The 21,499-nt window shown below is 36.0% G+C and overlaps 1 protein-coding gene across 1 annotated transcript in view; it reads right to left on the reverse strand.

Moving 5' to 3' along the window:
• DCDC1 (doublecortin domain containing 1) overlaps positions 1–21,499 on the reverse strand; it is a 415,749-nt gene that overhangs the window by 164,264 nt on the left and 229,986 nt on the right. Inside the window, exons 14-18 of the mRNA XM_057317241.1 lie at positions 21,131–21,256; positions 18,122–18,227; positions 10,714–10,848; positions 7,885–8,003; positions 893–953 (exon numbers count right to left, since the gene is read on the reverse strand). Of these exons, the coding sequence (XP_057173224.1) occupies positions 893–953; positions 7,885–8,003; positions 10,714–10,848; positions 18,122–18,227; positions 21,131–21,256 (547 nt within the window). The remainder of the gene's footprint in view (positions 1–892; positions 954–7,884; positions 8,004–10,713; positions 10,849–18,121; positions 18,228–21,130; positions 21,257–21,499) is intronic.

The raw sequence follows: 21,499 nt of genomic DNA on the forward strand, positions 1-21,499 counted from the left end.
TTTGATATTTACTGCAGCATTACTCACAATAGCCAAGATATGGAAACAACCTAAGTGCCAACTGATGAATGGATAAAGAAGATGTGATATATACAATGGAATATTCATCAGCCATGACAGAGAAGGAAATCCTGCCATTTGCTATGACATGGATGGACCTTGAGGGCATTATGCTAAGTGAGATTAGTTAGGCAAAAGACAAACACTGCATGATATCATGTATATGTGGAATCTAAAAGAGCTGAACTCATAGAAACTGAGAAAGGAATGGAGGTTACCACGGGCTAGAGGATGAGGGAATTCAGATATCGTTCACTGGTGTAAATCTGCAACTATTAGATCAATAAGTCTTGGAGACCTAATGCACAGCATAATGATTATAGTCAACAATAATGTATTACATACTTGAAAGTTTTTAAGAGAGTAAATCTTAATCTCCACAAAAAAAGAATTATATGGTGTGATAGATAGTGAATGCTAGATAATATCATATTTCAATATATAAAGTAACAAATCAACATGTTATATATCTTCAATTTATACAATGTTATATATCAATTATACTTCAATAAAAAAATAATAAATTAAATTAAATTTAAAATAGAAAGGAAAAAAAAAAAACTGGTGCCCTGAAATGGTAGGTCCTATCATAGTGATGAATCAGAAAGAATTATTTTTGGTTTTGGAAAACTTGTATTTTAAAGTCAAACAAAACCTCACAGGAAAGTACTGAGTTAAATTAAGTTAAATTCTAAACTCCTGGGCACAGAGAAATATTTGTGCAGAAAAAGCATTTCTTGCTCTCAACAATAAGAATATTTATAAGAATATTTATAAGAATCTGGGAACGCAAAAATTTAGGAATTAAAGCTGTGGCTTATAAAGTCCTTACCTTAGAATAAATGCAGCTGTCAGTTCCAAACACCCACTTCTGAGAATTATCTCCTTTATGTCTGTAATGAAAATGTAATTTAGAGACTGACAACTTTTCACCACACTGAAACATTCTATAGGTTTCTAATGAAAGGATCATTTTCCACATCCCAGCAGGAGAACTGCCCAGACTCTCCCAAGGATTCTACCATGCTACCATCACCACTACTACCTCAGCAACGGAAGCCTTCATTCCCTAAGACAACAATTTCCTTGGTACCCAAAGTGGTGGTGGGGGTGGGGGTGGGGGTGTGTGTATTACCCATGACACAGTGATTAGGAGTTTTAGAGAATAAAGAGAATCAATAAAAATATTATAGAAATTTCTGTCCCCAAGAAAGATCCTCTCTCTATGAGGCAGAAAGAGGCCTAATTATGTATAAGGATTAAGAGGATAGGATGGAAAAGGTTACCATGGAAAATTAGGAACCCCAGACACCTGTTTCTGAAATGACCAGAAAATTTTATTAAGAAATATCAGATTTTTTAAACTAAATCTGAGTAAAAAAAGAAAAACTAGAATGTGATGAACTTAATCATGCCTAAATTAACTAATCATGTATTCATTAATATTTAGAAATCTTACAAAGGTAGGACAAATGAATTAAATTAAGTGTAATGGGATGTTAAACAAGACTTCCTACTGCCTCTGAGTTTTGACAGAAATTTCAATGGTTGGGAATAAGAGGTGTCAGGTAATGCTCTATTCTAAAGCAAGGCACTTTATGATCTGGGTGGAACATGTCAAGGCAGTAGTCCAAACTGGTTGAGTGTGCATTAGCCTTTTACCTACATCCAGTTTATATTAGAAAATGTGAAGAATTCTTGGGCATGTTGAGATAGATACTTGATAATACTGTAGGTTTCCAAGCCCTATCCTCAGAATTTTGATTCTGAAGGTCTGGACACCCCAAAATCTACATTAACAGATATTGCGAGTGATTCCAATCATAAGAACTCTAGGGAATTTGGATGTGTGTGGTCTAGGGATCAGACTTTTAAAAACACTGAACTACAGTGATGAGAGCAGTGGGGGAAGGAAAGACCACATACTTATTATAAAGGAGAATTGATTTGATGATTGAACAAATGGGGTGGAGGTTAGAGACAGAAGGCAAGGTTAAGTCCCAGATGTCAAATTTGGGTAAAGAAGAAGAGAACGTGACACTATGAAAAGAAAGTGAATTTAGAATGGAGAAGAGGAAACAGGGATGTGAGAAAACATGAATACTTAGGTGAATTTTTTCATGAAACATCTTTCAAGGTCTAATTGACCCCTAAGCTAAGAATCTTGTTATCATGTTTTAGACAAATATAATTGTTGCTCTATTTCAGCACTGGGTGGGATGGGGGAAGTATTAGGAGAATTAGTCCTTCTGGAGAGATTTTTATGTTGTAATTAATAAAGGAAAAGAGAAGCTTTAAAATTTTTTGACATAGTGTCCTGAACTAAAATATATGATTTTAAGAATGATATTCATTATCCAAAACAACAACACATAGACTGAGAATTTGAAGGGAACTGAGATGAATAAAGTAAGATGCAGAGAAATGAAGTGAGCTGGTCAAAAATCACAGAGCTAGGTAGTATCAGATAGATACTAGAACCCAGAGTACCTGACTTTCAGCTCGACGTCTTCTCAATTAGATTGGAAAAGTACAACACAAATTACTTGGTGTTACTTGATGATTAAAAATGGAATCAACAGTTTAGGCTCACTGATTAGAATTTGATGCACAATCTTAGTGACTTAAAACACTTTGGTATGAACACAGATTTTTTTATACAATTGTGCTCATATAATCTCTAAATGTTCTCATACTATACAAATTCTCCTGAGGTACTAAAAAAGCTCATGTTTCAACAACTAAATGAAGAAATAATAAAAACAACATTATTGCTGGTCTTTAAGGTTGTCAATCCCCAGCTTATAACTACACTCCTTTCAAAAATAATAATAGAATGGCTGCTGCAATGCTTTGATGGAAATGTGCTGGGTTTTGATAAAACTCAGATCATTTTAATGTGGAACAGCTATAACTCAGTACAACACTATTGCTTATAGGCAATTCCTCCAGTTGCATAAATTATTGTGAGCATATTTCTTCAAGATAAATAAAGTGGAAAATGTTAACTTTTCAAAGTGTAAGACCTCTGCAATTGGTAATTAATATACTGATGCAAAACTGTAAAATCCAGAATTTTGTCTTTTAATTGAATTATAGTATTGACTTGAGGATGAATGTAGTTATAAATACATAAATACATCAATTTCAGTTTTGATTTCCTGCATTTGTAGCATTTTTTCCCTAAATAATAATACAACAGGAGAGATGTTTACCAGATTGTCAACAGTGTGAGGACAGAGATCACATGTGACCTAAGAGCTGATCCCAGTGTCTGGCATATGATAGAAGATTAAAGGTATCTTTGAATAAATAGATACGTGAATAAAATGTCAAAAATGTTATCACCCTAAAAATTAATAAGGCCATTATGAAAAATGTTTTGAATTTAATATACGGCAGTTTAATTGGATCTTCTTAGTGGGTAGCTAAAGAACATAAATTATACCTTGGTTAAGAAAATAAGAAATAATTCTGAAAGAAATACAAATTTCCTAGCATTTCTCAAATTTTATCACAGCTCAAATTCTGTTCAAGAATTGCCTAGGAAATTTTGCGAACATCATGTAGTTTCAAATCATATATAAGCCTTGAGAGCTTGCTAGTAATTTCCCTATCAGGAGTCTCTCTAAGCATATATCTATAAATGTTACCTTTAAACTTTATTACCAAAGCTATAAAACACAAGTCTCTCATGTGGCATCTACACTAAACAGGATGAGAAGATATCATTCTAATATATAATACCTTCTTTAAAAAATAAAATTCCTACAAACACAAGTGCATCTGTTTATTTTTCAAGACATTTTATATGTAAAGAAATCAAACTTAGATCCAATATGCAATGATGCTCATATGGGACTGAATTAGAAAAAACCATAGAATTTCTTCTTTTTGGTAAACAAGCAGCAAGCTAAAAAGATTTTTTTATAGAGAAACAAATACAAACTTTAAAAATAGCAATAACAATATCAATAATAAGAGAAGGAGAGGAAAATGAAGAAGCAGTATTCCATCCAAGAATCAAAATTATAAATATCATGACATGTGCTGGACTAAGTTCTGGTCCTGGATCTGACATTAACAAGATCAGATATATGACCTTTCTAGAACATTTAGTCTCTAGTGGACTTGGAATTTCTTATAAAGGTAATGAATTATTATCATTATCACAATCACCACCACCACCACTGTTATTACTTCTACTCACAAAGAAGGGTTTAGAGTAGATGCTCTTTAGTGTCCTTCTCTCTCTGAAAGCATAGGACTTCCAAGACTAGTCACATACACTCCTTTTACAGGTGTGAAAAGAATTCTCTGCCCTGGGATGCTTGCTCATTGAGTATCCATATGCATTTTACCATTGCTATTGGGAATCTGTAAAATGTGCACACACACACACACACACACACACACACACACACTTTTCTTTGAAATGTGCCATTTATCAGAGAGTAGAGGCAAGAAGGCAGCCCATAACCACAGTGCAGTTAGGGGAAATTTCATAGGCTAAAGCTCATTATTTCCCAGTTGAGTATAGGGAGGACCACCATCATCATGCTTCACAATTACAAATCTATTTTCCCAGACAGCTTCAGATAGCTCTGGCATCTTGCAAAGCAACGCGGACCAAAGTAGGATCCATAGAGAACAGAGAAAGGGATTTCCCCTCCGTGATTCTTAACACAGTAGGAGTAGAGATAAGAAATTTGATCCATCAATCCAACTGTGAAGTTATACATAGACAATTTTCTATTTGATGTTGACATTTCTAATAGTGTTATCTATATGTTTGAATATGACTTAAACTTCCAATGCATGGCAAGTGGTCCTTTCTACAATGGTGCAGGCTGTCATCCTGCTTTATTCTAACTCTTAGCTTCCTAAACTTCAAGACTTGACCAAAGAGATGATTGTCAATCTCTCTGATTACCTGGTGATGTGCTGTCTGTTTTGCTGTGTGTCTTTTCATCTCTGCACCTAGCACTACACAGCTACACTTGCTGGTTGTAGTTAATGGTGTCCTTAGAGCAGTGTTTGTTTAACCTACTCTAGATTAATGTTGGCTGGTTATCACTCCATTTCCAGCAAGACCTAAGTGGGGGGGGGGAGGAGATGCAAAACACCATAACTGAAAGATTAACATTGAAATAAGGAAGACAGTAAAGATTATCAGACAGGTAACAGAAATGAATGAAGCAGGCTAGAGCTAGACTGAGGGCTGTTATTAGGAACAGTGGAGAATATAGCAAACCGGAGGGTATATGTTCCATCTGAATCTATTCTTGCATCACTGGTAAAATGAGATGATAAAAGTCCAGTACTGCCCATTCTTCTGATTTTTTGCAAGAAAAGATAGAAATATGTAATTTTTTGTGTAAAATCTCCCTATTTCTATAGGCTCACCACCCATTCAAAATACAATAATAATGTGCAGGCCAAACAAAACCCATGGGCCCCAAGTTTGTAATCTCCATAATCTAACCTCTATGGATGAATGGGGGGTGTATGCTGTTTTATTAGTTTGTGAATTTAACACTAAACCCAAATCCTACAAATCCACATTCTTTAAAAATGAAGCAAAATCAAGATTAATTGGTGGTCTTATTAAAGGACTTTGATGCAATTGGTTTGTCTGTAAGATGTCCAAAGTATCGTTAGAAAGAAGCATCTTTGATTTTAAAGTTTATGATTTTTATAATTTTCTATGATTTTCAGGTCACTTGTTAATGACATCGTTGGTCTGCCTTTCATCATAGCCAGATGCACATCACAAAAAGAATATTAAATACACAATATGTGCAAGCACTTGCTATATTGAATAAGAATAAGATGAGTGACACCAAATGAGACATAACCGAACTAATGAGGCATGATATGTTTACAATATTCTCTGTGAGTTGTCAGGTTGCTACTTTAAGTGCTAGTTCTATTATTTTTAGTATTTAAAAGACTGTGTTGATTCATAGCTTTTGTTAAGATCATATTATACTACTTAGGAGAAAAAGAAAAAAATTTGTCTCTAGAAATTGTATAAGGATATTTATGTTATTTATAATAAAATATGGTTGCGTTTAAAAAAAATAAGGGGGCGCCTGGGTGGCGCAGTCATTAAGCATCTGCCTTTGGCTCAGGGCGTGATCCCAGCATTCTGGGATCGAGCCCCACATCAGGCTCCTCCGCTAGGAGCCTGCTTCTTCCTCTCCCACTCCACCTGCTTGTGTTCCCTCTCTCGCTGGCTGTCTCTCTCTGTCAAATAAATAAATAAAAAATCTTTAAAAAAATTAAAAATTTTTAAAAATTTTTTAAAAATTAAAAAAAAAAAAGACAAACAGGCACTTCAGATACTCTTAGAAAAGATAAATATACTTGAAAAGTACCAGAGGTGAAGTTAACTCTAAAAATCTTGGTCCCTATTGCTTTCTAAAAAACAAAATGTAGCTTCACAGTTAGTGAGAACTTCTGGTTTTCCAAATTTTCTACTGTTTGTTTCCACCTTGCAACAGATTCTGTTTCTCAGATAAAAATCAAGTTGCATTAATATAAAGGCAAATAATCTTCATTTGCATAGGGATACTCCCTTTCCCCCGCATCCACCCATCCTACCTCTCTCCTTCTCTCCTCTTGTCTTCCCTTCTTTCCTGAATTAAACAAAATCTTTCTTGGAAACGGAGATTTTTTCAAGTTAAACTTACTACAGTTTTGTGTTTTTTTTTTAATTACCATCTCTTTTCTCACCCATTTCTCTTCTCTCTAGGCAGCAAGGAAATCAAACCACAAAGTGGTTTCAGTCCCACTGAGTTCTGTGACAACCCTGGCCAGAGTAGGAAGTAAACCTCAGTGGGCTAAGGCCAAATCAGCACTAATTTCAGGATCCAGAAAGTCCAGGGAGAGCCCTGGGCATGAAAAGTGGGTTCATCAAGCTATATGTAACCTTTCCGGACACCTGCCATTTTGATCTAAATCATTGGTTAACTTTTCCACTGAGAGTGCTCTTCCCCACCACTTCCCTCCAAAGTAAGCACTCAGTCATTCCTTACCCATTTTGATTTTTTTGTTTGTCCCCCTAGTTTGTCTTTCTGTACTTTTTAAAAACAGCTTTTTTGAGAAACAACTGACATACAACATTGTAAAATATTGCACAACTGACAGACACATATTTAAAGTGTAAAATTTGACAAGTTTTGAAACGTGTACACCTGTTAAAACATCACAACAATCAAGATAATGAACATACCCATATCTCTCGCTCCCCAAAAAGTCACCCCCAAAGTTTCCTTGTGCCCCTATGTAATCTTGCTCTCCTAACCCTCTCCAACCTCCTACCTTCAGGAAAACACTAATATGCTTTATAGATTAGTTACCGAGTCAGCAAAAATAAATAGGAAGGGGACTTTTGATGCCCTACACGTCAGCAATTTTTTGTCTCCTCAATTTTTCTTTGCCAGTTCAGTATTTCATATTCAGAAGATTTAGAAAAGGTTAAGAATACACACAGAACATTAAATATTTAAATTAACAATTAAAATGCATATAAAGAAATGGGTTCCAATAATTATAGAGTAAAGCAGAAGCTTGTCTACAACATAGGTACATGTTGAATACCAACATTTCACTTTTAAAAATACCTAAGAAATACTACCAAACTAAGTGACATACATTTTCAAGCTTATCTGAGATTAGAAAGTTAATATTGGTATTATGAACACAAATTTAAACACCTAATGAATATTCCCTCTAAGCTGGGAGGCATCGTGATTTGCCTGCTCAGAAATCTTGAAATTAACGTTTATTATTTTGAGCTACAAAGCTCATAAGCATTACCTTTTCTGTAGGATTAATTTATATCCTTCTAGTGATGTTCCCTCAGCAGCCTTGACTCTGATTGGATGACCAATAGCTAGGCAGCCCTGCGTTATCACTCGGCTCAGGATCATTCCCGTCTTCAATGAATAAAGAGGGGGGAGAAAGGTCTAAATAAGTTAAAAGAACCAGAAAATTCAACAATGTGTCACAAATAGTGAGGTCATTATGCCTGGATAACCCCGGATATTAACAGTTGCTGAAAGTGAAACACTACCCACAACTTAGCAGTCAGCGAGCCCTGCTCAGAATCAGTGATCTTCTGTCCGACAAGGGTGGCATTTTACAGTTCAGCGCAAAATAAAACAGACCTTGATATCTTCATTTGTCCTTTTTTTCTGTGCATATTTCACAGTGCAGTGATTTGGGGTCCATCATGTGTCACTTGCTATAGTTATAACTACAGAGCTTACTTGAAATATGTATGCACAGGGAAAAAAAAGGTGCAGTGAACTGAAAAGATTGCAACAAATCCTTAACCTTCATACCAATTTAAAGTTTTACTCTGAGTCTAAATACCACGGGTTAAACATTTTAAGATGGTTTATGAACTGCTTTTGTTTAAACTAACATTTAAAATGTTAGGATACTCTGATAAGGAAATTAATTGGGAATATTGTTTAAATGGCCAATTAGCAATTTTCTTACTTAGGGAATCAACAACATGTTTTAAATAAGTGACAACCACAGAAGATTTATGGCATGTAAAATTGTCTACCCTAACAGGTAAAGATATTAATTTTGAAAAAAGGTAAAGAACATTCAATCTAAAAAGATTTTCAAAATATTCTTCTTTTTAGCATGTAACTTTTATTTCTCATGTTTTCGCTGTGTGCTAAAGAAATATACGATAACTTAGGAAAAGTATTTTTTAAAATTTTGGTTCTAATAAGTACTGGATGGAATCCTCATTTGAACATACCTGTCTATACAGGAAGAAAATTGTTTGGGGTGAGAATAAAAGAACATTTATCAAGCACTTTCTGCATACCATATACTATGCTTGAACTTCACATGTGCTTTCTTATTAGTCACCACAGCAACGGTGCAAGATAGGTATGACTAACTTCCTTTTACAGAGGAGGAAACAGTGGTTTAGTGCAGCTAAGTAACTTTCTCAAGGTCACGCAAGGCATTCTCATTCCCATCCATCTAACTCCAAAATCCATCCTCTTTTCGGTAAGCATTTCACTTATTTTTGAGGAAATTTTAGACACGTACAGGTTTTTTTGCTATCATGAAATTCTAGAAACGGATACCATAGAATTACAGAATATGAAATCTAGAAAAGAACTTTCCATATCAACTGGTGCAACTCTTTTCAGATAAGACTAAAGCCCAAATAGAGAGTGTGACTTACCTGAGGTCACACAAGTTTTCAGTGGCAATGAGAACACTAAAGCACTTCCATTATGCTCATACATTGGCCAAATACAAAGCAGTGTTTTATATTACTGTGAAAAGATGTAAGTTTTGAAGTCAGATAGACCAAGAATCTTTCCTCTGCCACGTACTAGCCTGTTTTTTCAGCTATATAAAGTATAAGACTAAAAGAGATAATAAATATGTAGAAGATGCTTAACATGTAGCAGATGTATAGCAAAATGGCAAATACTGTTATTAAGTCTGAAACAAAATACAACTTAAAAAAGGTTCCTAGTTCATAGAGTCTCCAGGTTGGAAGTAGATTGAAGAAACATCTCATCTAATCTCATTCTATCTTGATGTATGAAATGAACATTTCTTGGTGCCTTTGTATCTTAATAACTCTATATGTTTGTTTTTTAGCTCTCAGAGAATCAAAAAATAATAGTTAAGGACAATCCCAAATTTGCTTTGAGAAAATAGCTGCAACCTCCCCGACCCCAACAAAGTAGCAGCAAACTTGCCTGAGCGACTCTGCACCCACAAAAGGGCTAAAAAGAGGCAAAAATCATCTATAGTGAGGGGGGAAAAGGAAGACAAAAGAAGGGTAGATACAAGCTGCACCATCTCTTTCCAGACATAAATATTTGGTGGCAATTACAAAACATATTTCAAAAGTAAGAGGAAGGGGAGGGCAATTATGTGTTCTCAATTTAAATCGGATCCACTAGCATAATAGTAAAGTTAAAAAATTAAATAGTGTCAATACTTGGGTATAAAATGCGTTAGTCATTGTTCACATTTTATACTCGGATTTCTCTTAAAACTGTCCTTACAAAGACCGTACGCTGTCCCTACATGGTGCTCACCCCCCAGGCTCGGTGAGGCTCAGCGATGAAGGCTAGGAGGTAGAAGCAAATGACATTCAGACAAATTTCATGAAAATGGTGAGTGTGTGGACTGCTCGGAAGTTCTGTGCTGAGTTTATTTATTTATTTTATTTACTTGTCAGAGAGAGAGAGAGAGAGATTGAGAGCACAAGCAGGGGGAGCATCAGGTAGAGGGAGAAGCAGGCTTCCCATCTAGCAAGGAGGCTGATGTGGGACTTGATCCTGGGATCATAACCTGAGCTGAAGGCAGACGCTTAACCGACTGAACCACCCAGGCTCCCCTTGTGCTGAATTTAAACACTCTCTGAGTCTGAACTAATCAGCACGTGTGAAAGTGAGTTGAATGCTCACATGGGGATCTACAGAAGCCCTCCGCACTGGACAAGCCAGGGGCAGAGAGTAGCACACCTGCCAGCCAACAAGTGATCATGCCTCCATTTGCAGGGTTGTGCGCGTGAGGACAGCAGGAGCCGGAGCCACACTGTGAGCAGGGTGCATGGGCAGTCACTCAGAGAGAGCGGACGCTGTTGCATACCTTCGTGATCAGCCACACGCTGGCTGCAGGCCACAGGATCGATGGCACTGTCTGACCTCCACTGCTCACTTCCCTGCTTGAGGAGCTCCGCTTTCGGATGGAAACAGAGGCATGCAGGACAATACTGGGATCCACCTATACCACAAGAAGAAGTATGCATTTTTAAACATACAGTCTGAAAGGCCACCCTCTTCAACACACTTAGCCAAAACAGGTTATCCTAGAACATTGTATTTCTAATTGAAAGGTTTCTTTTGAAGTAGTAGTGCTCAATCCCATTTAATTCAACTCAATTAATTTTTGTTGCTTGATATTTGTAATATCAGCTCTGATATGCAAGGCCCTAGACCATGTGGTATGGGATATTCCTGCCTGGGACACCTGGGTGAAGTTGGTTAAGCATCTGCCTTCGGCTCAGGTAGTGATCTCAGGGTCCTGGGATTGAGCCCCACGTCGGGGGGGGGGGGGGTCCCAGCTCAGCAGGGAGTCTGCTTTTCCCTCTCCCCCTCCCTCTGTGTTCTCCAGCCCCCCTCTCTCAAATAAATAAATAAAATCTTAAAAAATATATTTTCCCTGACCTAGAGAAACTTGCAACAGAAGAGGCAATAACACACACACACACACACACACACACACACGTGTGCACATGCGCAGAGACACCATGGATTGTAGAATAGGGACATCAAAGGAGGGCAGTTAAAAGTCCCCACAATCTCTTAAGAATAAAGGCATGCGGGTTGAGAATTTAGTGATAGTTGTGGGAATGGACAGGAGGGGACTAACTGGTAAGACACAGTATCCATGCCTCCCATATTGGTTATCAAACTACATATGTCAAAGATATTGTATACCTTCTAGCATTACTTAGCCGTGATTGTAAAATTAATAGGCATTCACATCACCTATAGAAATTCTACTTCATATTTAATAAACTTTTCTGCTAACTTATATGATCACTTTTCCTGAGTAATCATACTAAATCTTTAAGTATCAATATTTACTTATATGGGATTATGGGAATATGTCAGTTTATACTTTAAACCCAATAAATGGCATTGCTTCAATAACAATTGAAATTATTTTCTAGTACTAAAAGTTGTATTCTAAATGTGTGCTAATACTAGGTATTTTCTGAGTAGCAACTGATTCTTAAAAATACAAAAATTAAATGATAATTTAAAAGGCAATATATACAAATGTGATCAGGCAATAACAAAAGGGCATAACTAGTATATTTGGTAATTATTCTACAATGGAAGATAGCTACTTCTCAAGAGAAGAAACTATCTTACAATTCCTAAATGTGAAAATAAAATTTTAAAAATATAGCAACCCCACGACAGAAAGAGATTTGACTTACAGCTCTTTGATTGTGTATTCCCCAGTTAGCCAGTAGTGGCTGGATTCTGGAAGGGAATCCCCCACAGTTTCTGAACAATGATAAACTATATTCTACTAATCCACCCGCCACAGGACTCAGCATTTAAAGTAGCACTCTTACTCAACCTCCTAACTCCAAGTAGCCATCACACTCAAAACTCTCCTCTGCAACAGGGAAGAAGATTGTTTTGACTGGAATTAGTCAGACAGAAGAACCGTACTGCCAACTGCTTCTTTGTACAGCACCTGCTGCCAGCGCCTAAATTCTTGTTATCTCCACAACATGGTTTAATCTTTTAACAGTTGGCTTATTGGTGAAGAGCGAAGGGGTCCTTTGTGTCTGTCGTGGGTTGGCACCCAGTATTAACACCATGCTGTTCTTCGAGAGATATTTTGCTGGACAGTTCCCAAGTGATTCTACATAGACCAGACTCAGCCAGGCCCACTAACTCAGCTTCATTGCCTGTTATTAAAAGAAAAAATCTTGCCAAGTCTGGGGTTCTGATACACTTAAAACTGACAATGGCCATTAAATTTCAATTCATGACTTCATCTTCTTTTCCCTTTTTAGTTTAATAGGATAGTTTAGCTTTAGACCAAACATTTATGAAGGTAGGAAAGCTAAAAATTGTGAAAATTACAATTCATAAAAGCAAAGTGCTCTGACAACCTGCAACGTGGTCTGCCACGCATGCGTGTATACACACACAGGTATGTGTATGATAGCATTTCTGCTGAGACCGTTCTCTAAATACATACCATTACATATGTTGTTAGGTCATTAGGAAACCTCTTTTATTCTTTTGACTACCTATGTATATACAGGAGGTATATATATATGTATATATATATCCCTTTAAATGACCGTTGCGATTTGGTTGTCTGAATAAACTGTACTAATACAGAGGCTGCCAGTGATCAAAAAATGATGCATGCACACTCTGAGCCTCTTAAAACTTCTTGTTTAATTTCCTTTTTCCAAATCACTAATGAAAGCCGTCAATATTCCTGTGCAAATTTAAAATAATAAGAGAACCACTTATGGTCTTTACTTACAGATCTGAGGAATCAGACACAAGACAGTGAAATTTTTCTTGAAAGGAGAAGCTCACAGATCCACCCTTTATTCTAAATAAATCGTTTACTGCATAGAAATTTTATAAGATTTTTCACTTCTGAGAGTGAATTTAGGGCCAAGTTAAAAAATTCGATACACAAATTAAAATCACAACTATGAGGGGCGCCTGCTGGCTCAGATGGTTAAGCATCTGCCTTCAGCTCAGGTCACGATCTCCAGGTCCTGAGGTCAAGCCCCACGTCCAGCTCCCAGCTCAGTGGGGAGTCTGCTTCTCCCTCTGCTTCTTCCCCCTGCTCATGTGCTCTCGCTCTCTCTCTCCCAAATAAATAAATAAAATTTTTTAAAAAAATAAAAGCACAACTATAAGAAATGTTATAAAATCTCTTTCTTTGTGTCCCTAACATTCATTCTTATTGTTTTCATTCCCTAAATCTATAGCCGATCAATACACCCACCTCAAAGGCCAAGAACTGGAAAAGTCTAAAGGTAGAAAATACCAGCGAGTACATAATTATGCAACCAAACAAGGCAAAATATCTAAGATGTAAATATGTAGTCCTCAAATAGCTTCCAACTACTGGTCTAAAAATAAGGAAGGGACTCAGGATTTTATTTAAAGTTCTGTGTCCTATTCTAATGGAAATCCGTTCAAAATTAAAATTAAAATTTTGTATTTTCCCCGGTATAAATTATTTGTAGAAAACATTATTTTTCAATGACTTGCCCTCCAAAGAAATAGGACAGTAAAAAATTATTCATTTTTTCCCAGCCTCCTTTGTGATAAATAGAATAATTTATTCTGCTAGTATCCATGACTGCTGAATTTATAAGTTGTAAGTTTATAACTCTTAACAAGTATGCCATAATTCTAAAATCATTATTTGGTATTGTTCTCACTGTTACCATACCAAAAATTGTCACTAATGTTCTGCAAAGTCTGATTATACCAAAAGGCTAGGATCAAAATATGTTTCCTTTCCAGTCTGGCAGAATGAATTACCTGCTAAACATTGGAGTCCATTTTTCTGCTATTTTTTCCCATAACCAGCGATTACTCAAACTATTCTTCTCATGAAATGTTTTTTCTTTTATATTAACTACCATAAAGTTTAAATCTCATCCAGTGCATGGAAATATTTAATTTTATTGACCTTAAACTGAAGCAATCTAAAGATGTTGCCAATTTAAGTAACAAGAGAGAACTATTGAAAGATGTATTTGCCAAAACATCATTTTATAGTAGATACCAATCTTTTTTTTGAAATGGATAAAAGAGCAACAGGTTGTAATTGTCAGGGTTATATCTATTTCCCACATTACGAACAGGGATTATATGTTCCAAATTTTTCCCTGTAGGAAAGGTTTTACTTGTCAATAAGAGATTTAAAAGAACAGTCAGGGGTTGGGCACCGATATCTCTATCTCAAGCCAATTTTAAAACGTATGCATCAAGAATATCGGCTTTTGCCTCCCTCTCTCTACCCCTGTTGTAATCCTCTTAGTGTCTTCTTTACCACAATGAGCATCAAGATTCTACAATAAAAGGCCCTATAGATATCTATCACCTCTGCTAGAATCTCTTTTTAGAAGTGCTCCGTTTCAGGTTATTAAATTACCATTTCCAATGCACTGATCACCTCTCTGTATATAATTGGAGATGTTTTTCTGAAAGGATTGTAAAGGTTTCATAGCTAAGGGAGGGCCATTTTTCTTTGAAAGCTTCTTTTTACTAGCCAGCTTATCAAATTGTTGCTTTCTTATACTACTATTTTTGTTGGACTGAAATTTTATCCAAAACCAATTTCTTCTTCTAAAAATATAATGGTGTACAAACTTTATTTAAGTTGAGAGTTTTCTCATTTTCACTGAATCATTAAAACCAGTTAATAACGGTGAAATAACTGGATTGTTATTCTCTCATTTTTCAACATTAGAAAATATAGTTATCTTTTAGGGACGACTGAGTGGCCCAGTCAGTTGAGCGTCTGCCTTCAGTTCAAGTCATGATTCCGGAGTTCTGGCATCGAGCCCTGCGTCGGGCTCCCTGCTCAGTGGAGAGACTGCTTCTCCCTCTGCCTGCTGCTCCCCCTGCTTGTGCTCTCTCTCTCTCACTCTTGCTCTATCTCAAGTAAGTAAAATAAAATTTAAAAAAATAAAATATGGTTATCTTTTAAAGTCCTACATTAGCATAAAATCAAAAAAGAAGCCTCCTTTGAGTTCTTTTTCTCTGATAATTCTTTGATATCCTTTTTTTTCCAGGGTTGAGCTGGTTTCTGCTGAATGAATTAATTAACTAGTGAATCCAATTCCATCTATCTAACTCTGAACGTGGAGATATTGGCAGCAATGACAAGGATGATCAGGATGCCCTTTGGCCTTAAGCAATGTCTAATCCAGCAGCTGGGGTTAAAGAGGACTCCCGAGTTATCTTCCTAACACAAACATCAAATCAGATCCTGCCTCTGCTTGAATATTTCTAATGGCTCCTTGTTTTCTACAGAACAACATCCAGAATCCCTAACATTGAATTACGACCCTTTATGATCTGATCCCAATATTCTCAGTGGAATCTACCATTCTCCCTTTTCTTCCCCAGTGTGACCTGAAATGTGTTCACTTGGAGCACTAACAGTGCTTTGAGTCATGCAAAAAAGGTTTAAGAGAAACATCAAGTTCAGTGTCATAAGGGGCATAGAATGGATGCAATGAAGATACAAGTCCAGAAACATCATATCCAGTTTGGGGATGAAGGTTGGTAAAGGAAGCTTTCATGAAACAGGTCCAAATCAGATAAGGCTAGACTGATGGGCAGCATTTCAACGAGCATTTAATGAATGCCAGCTGTATGCCAGACAGTGTTAGAATATGGCATAAAGGTGACAAAGAAGGTTGGTGGGTGGTAACAAAGAAAAAGAAGTTGAATTCCAGGCAAAGGGATCCACATGGGCATAATAACAGAAATCATGGAGTACTTTCAGGAAACAACAAATGGGCCATCGGGCTTGGCTAACACATGAAGAACTTATTAGAGAATATTGAGCCTTGAAAGATAGGTTGTAGCCAAATTTTAAAAAATCATTCATCAAAAATGTATTGTGCCCCTGCCCTACATTCAAAATCTGTGCTAGAATTCAAAAATACAAAGATGAGTAACACATAATGTCTGTGTCTAAAGAATTCTCAATTTAATGGAAGAGAAAGACACAAAAACAAATAACTATACCAAAACACAAACTCTAAGAACATTTTCAAAGGATGAAAAGGAGGTTCAATAATATGAGGTTCATTCTTTCTGCAGGATCTGAGACAGCTCCGTGGAAGAAGAAAAAGTTGAAGAAAGCCTTAAAAGGCAAGGAAAGGTAATGGGGTGGGGGGTTATATCCTAGGCCAGGAACAACACACACCATGGTACAAGTAAGTATACCAAGGTGAAGAACATGTTATGGGGCACAATTTATTAGCTCTAACTGTAGTGTAGGATACAAAGAAGATCAAGAAGAGAAGGTTGGAAAGGCAAGTGGAGAGTAGGGGCAGATTAGAGGAGAACCATGAAGATCAATGAAGGCCTGATGAAGATTTGGAATTTCAGTAGGTAACAGGCAGGCTTACAAGTTTTTTTGAACAGGAAACAATGGCACAGCAAAAGCCTACAAAGGAATGCCAACAGGACCAGGATTATGGTAAATAAATCTTAATGTGAGATGAATATAAAATATAGACATTAATTCTTAGTGTACCATCCAACTTGCATTTATTTTCTAAATTTGCTCAAAATCTGACAGAGTTAGAAATATAGCTGACCCTGGAATAACACAGGTTTGAACTTCATGGGTCCACTTACATGTGGATTTTCTTTGATATAGTGCAATGCTATAAATGAATTTTCTCTTATGATTTTCTTAATAACATTTTCTTTTCTCTAGCTTCATTGCAATAACAGTACATAATACATACAATATGTAAAACGTGATAATTCACTATTTCTGTTATTGGTGAGGTTTCTGGTAAACAGTAGGTAATTAGCAGTTAAATATGGGGGCAGTGAAAAGTTCTGCATGGAAAAAAAATTATACATGGATTTCCAATTGTGAGATATCAGTACCCCTAACTCCACTGTTCAGGGGTCAACTATAAATTATTTATTTTATTCTATTTTTATAATTATGCTATTTAGATTCACATGTGTCTTAAAACAACTAATATTTTCAGTATACATTTTGACATAGTAAACTGAACAGGCATGGAGAAATTAAAAAAAAGAGCAGGTTGGGACAATATGTCTTTTGCATTGTCTCTCGGAAATAAAGGGACCAGAGCATTTAACAGGAAGTCTTACTTTCTTTGGGCATCTCTATCTCTGTGGGTGCCTTTTGGTTTTGATTTCATGAGTTCAAAAAACTAAAGCTTATGCCGCTGAAATGAACAAGCCAGCCGCTAAGAAAAAAAATTATAATTATTCTTTCTTTGGAGACATGTTTAAAAAACCTTTCATAGCTCAGTTGGAGAAAATTCCTTACTGGCATGATAAATTTCTAAGTGTAAATTAATAAACAAACCTTCTGGATTGGGTTGTAATGAGTTGGGTTTTCTAAAGAGCTCCTATTCCTTAAATACATTGACCCATGAAGCAAATAGATCAAATGCTAACAGCCATCTTAAAGACTTTTTAAAACAACTCCAACTTATTAATACAGTAGATATAAGGAAAATATGCTAAACAATAGCACTTAAATGACAGAATTCAGGTAAAATTTTTTCTGGTAGGAATACTATATATTGGTTCAGTTTTAAAGTGCTTAATTAACAGGAAGTAAAGAATAATACTTGCCCTAACATTTTAAAATAATTTATACTTTCCAAACATCTCCAAAAAATTCACTCAGTCACCATGTATTGAATGACTGTCCAATACATAAAATACCTTCATTGAGTACAAAAAATAATTCTGACCTTGTTCTGTAGGAAATGGTTCTCCAAGTCCACCTTTTCAAATTGATCAGGTATCTGTTGACTGGTACCGTGGAAATTAATTGGAAATCTCTCACAAACTTCCCAACTATGAAAAGTAAAATATTTAATTACTTTTGTCAAAATAAAATTCATTTAATTATAACCCTCTTTAATCTACTAGTATAATAATTTATGTATCTTTTTTTTTTAAGATTTTTTATTTTTATTTATTTGACAGAGATAGAGACAGCCAGCGAGAGAGGGAACACAAGCAGGGGGAATGGGAGAAGAAGAAGCAGGCTCATAGTAGAGGAGCCTGACGTGGGGCTCCATCCCGTAACGCCAGGATCACGCCCTGAGCCGAAGGCAGACGCCTAACCGCTGTGCCACCCAGGCGCCCCAATAATTTATGTATCTTATATTCTACTAGGGAGAGAAAAACAAATGTATAGTCCATAATCTTTTTAAACAGAAATTTGTAAAGTGCTTTGTTATCTACAATTGGGAAACGAAGACTTTAAATTTTTATCTTGCAATTATTTATGATACTGGGGGATTCCATGCCTAATTAATTATAAATAGAAGAGAGAAACAAAAAAATTATTTTTAATCTTAATGGAATCACTCAGAGTGGACACCATCTTCACTGTTAACTTTTTCTCTAAATACAATGGGCTATAAATAACAAAAGATGTTTTTATACTTAAAATGGTTGTGTTAAGCACATTATTTTGGCAACTTTTAGACAGTCTTACAAAGCAGCACGGTCTAGTGGGCACACAGACAAACCACAAATGGGGAGGGGGAGGTTCATTCTTAGTTCAGCCAAATAACTTATTTTATTTTTTTAAAGATTTTATTTATTTATTTATTTATTTATTTATTTATTTATTTATTTAAGACAGAAAGAGAGAGAGCACGAGTGGGGGGGGGGGGGCAGGGGAGAAGCAGACTCCCCCGCTGAGCAGGGAGCCCAATGACACAGGGTTCCATCCCAGGACCCCGCGATCATGACCTGAGCCAAAGGCAGACACTTAACCCACTGAGCCACTGAGGCACCCCCAAATCACTTATTTTAAAAGTGTACTAATCCTTACTCTAAAGAAAACTATCTGGCTCAACACTGATATGTTAAGACATATCGTATGGTATGTCATTCAACAAAAATCAGTTTTGGAACTGATAATAGTATTTTTTTCAATACCCCGAGAAACATAAATTAGAGAATGATTATTAAGATTTCAAATGATGCACATTAAAGTATAGAAAGAATTTCAAATGGAATCAAAAAATGATGTAAATTATCTTCAAATAAGTTTGTTTTCAGGAAGGGTAGTTTCATATTGTTGTGCTTAGTGATGTAGATCTAACTTAAGACCACTCAATAAAACAGTCTTCATTGCACCCAGGGAAGGGAAATTAAGAAGGAATACGTGAATTAAAAATTAAACTCCTAGCTAAAACATGAAGGGAAAGGGTCTGGGCAAATTCAGCAGTTTGGGGAAAGATTGTGGCGCATGAAATGAATCTTCTTATAAAAGGAAATGCCTGTTTAAAAAAGTGCTAAGGGGGCACCTGGGTGATGCAGCCAGTTAAACATTTGCCTTTGGCTTAGGTCATGATCTCAGGGTCCTGGGATCAAGCCCGGTGTTGGACTCCCTGTTTGGCGGGGTGTCTGCTTCTCCCTCTCCCTTTGCCCTTCCCCTCCCCGTTCATTCACACTCTCTCTCAAATAAATAAAATATTTTTTTAAAAAAAGAAAAGAAAGAATGCTAAGTTATTTTCTATCTATAAAGAAAAAGAACAAGACAAAACATTCAAATCCTGCCTGGATAGTGCAGGCAGTCATTAGGGGATAGAAGGGTTTAAACAACCAAGGAATACCAAAGAATTCATCTTTGTAGACGTGTTTAGGAACGTCTAGCTACACTGAATGACCTCATCAGACAGACCACTTCCCGTTCTCTGGATTTTTTCCTCTACATCCAGCCTTTTCACCTGTATATTAAGGAAAGCTATAATTTGTTAAACTACAAAATATTAAAGATAGATGGGTCCTTATAGATAGATCACCTAATCCAACATACTATCAGAATCATGCTGAATGTCCAATATAATACCCACTAGCCACATATACCTATTTAAATTGAACTTAGTGTAATTTAAACAAAATTAAAAATTCAGTTCCTCCGTCACATTAGTCATATTTTAAGTTTTCAATAGTCACGACTTATGCTTCCATCATCACAGAAAGTTCTGTTAGACAGTGCTAGATAGTGGGTAAGCCCTCAGTTCTTAAGAAAGATAATCTGGGTTAGAACCCTGGCTCTGTCATGTACTAGTTGTGTGACTGGGCAGATCACTCTGCCCCTCTGCACCTCAGTTCTGGCTCTATAAAATGGAGTAATAATAAGATAATGTAATGATGGGATTAAGATCATTGTTTTGAGGATTAAATAAATCCTTACCTAATTCATTTAGAATTGTGATCAATACTTAGTAAATGCTGGGTTTTATTATTTACAGATAAGAAGCTGACACCCATCTGCTCATGGAAAATCATAAGCAGCAGAGATGGGGCTAGATGCTCAAATATTCTAACTCCTGTTCTTCCCACCACTCCACCAATTCTCTAGCATATTGCTTTTTTTTCAATTTATCATCATCAAAGGAGATGCTTAAATATAAACACTCATACAAGAAAACATATTAATATTTTAATGATTCCACTCAAAACTCTTAATTTAGAAACCCACTAAAAACAGTTTGTACACTTCAAATAAAATTGTTCCATCTGCAAAGTAGAAACTAGAGTCTGCTCATTGCTTCATGTGTTTTTTTAAACTCAAGAAAAGTTACTGATAAGTTTTTTAGACACTAGTTCATTATGTCGTGAAATAAGTCAATAAAACAAGTAATTGCTTATAAAACAATTCAAAGAACGTCTTTTAGTGTTGCAATCTGAATTAGGTAATTCAGATTACTTTAACAGAGCACATGTTACTTTACTTGTCACATCCAGGTAGCAGAACAGCATTAGGATCCAAGAAGGTTTTATATGCAACTGTAATGCCATCTCTGTCAAATGCAGTCACCTGGTCAAAGGTGAGACTCAAAACAGGTGTAAGTGGAGATCTGAAAAATGGAAAAAACATCAAAGCTATATGCAAAGTCATACAAACACTAAAACTTGAGCACAAATAAACAATAAAACCTGTAATATCAGTAAGTAACAAAGTCCAGAAATAAGTGAGTTTCTTATTATATAGCACTGTTGTTGATACCTTATATTGACACCTGAAATGCACGTTTTAGTTTATTTGGCTGATGTATAATATGTCAAGGATAGTTGTAACACATGTAATTTTTAAAAATAAT

This window comes from Ursus arctos, unplaced genomic scaffold, assembly GCF_023065955.2.
Source record: "Ursus arctos isolate Adak ecotype North America unplaced genomic scaffold, UrsArc2.0 scaffold_23, whole genome shotgun sequence".
In the NCBI taxonomy this organism is placed as follows: domain Eukaryota; kingdom Metazoa; phylum Chordata; class Mammalia; order Carnivora; family Ursidae; genus Ursus; species Ursus arctos.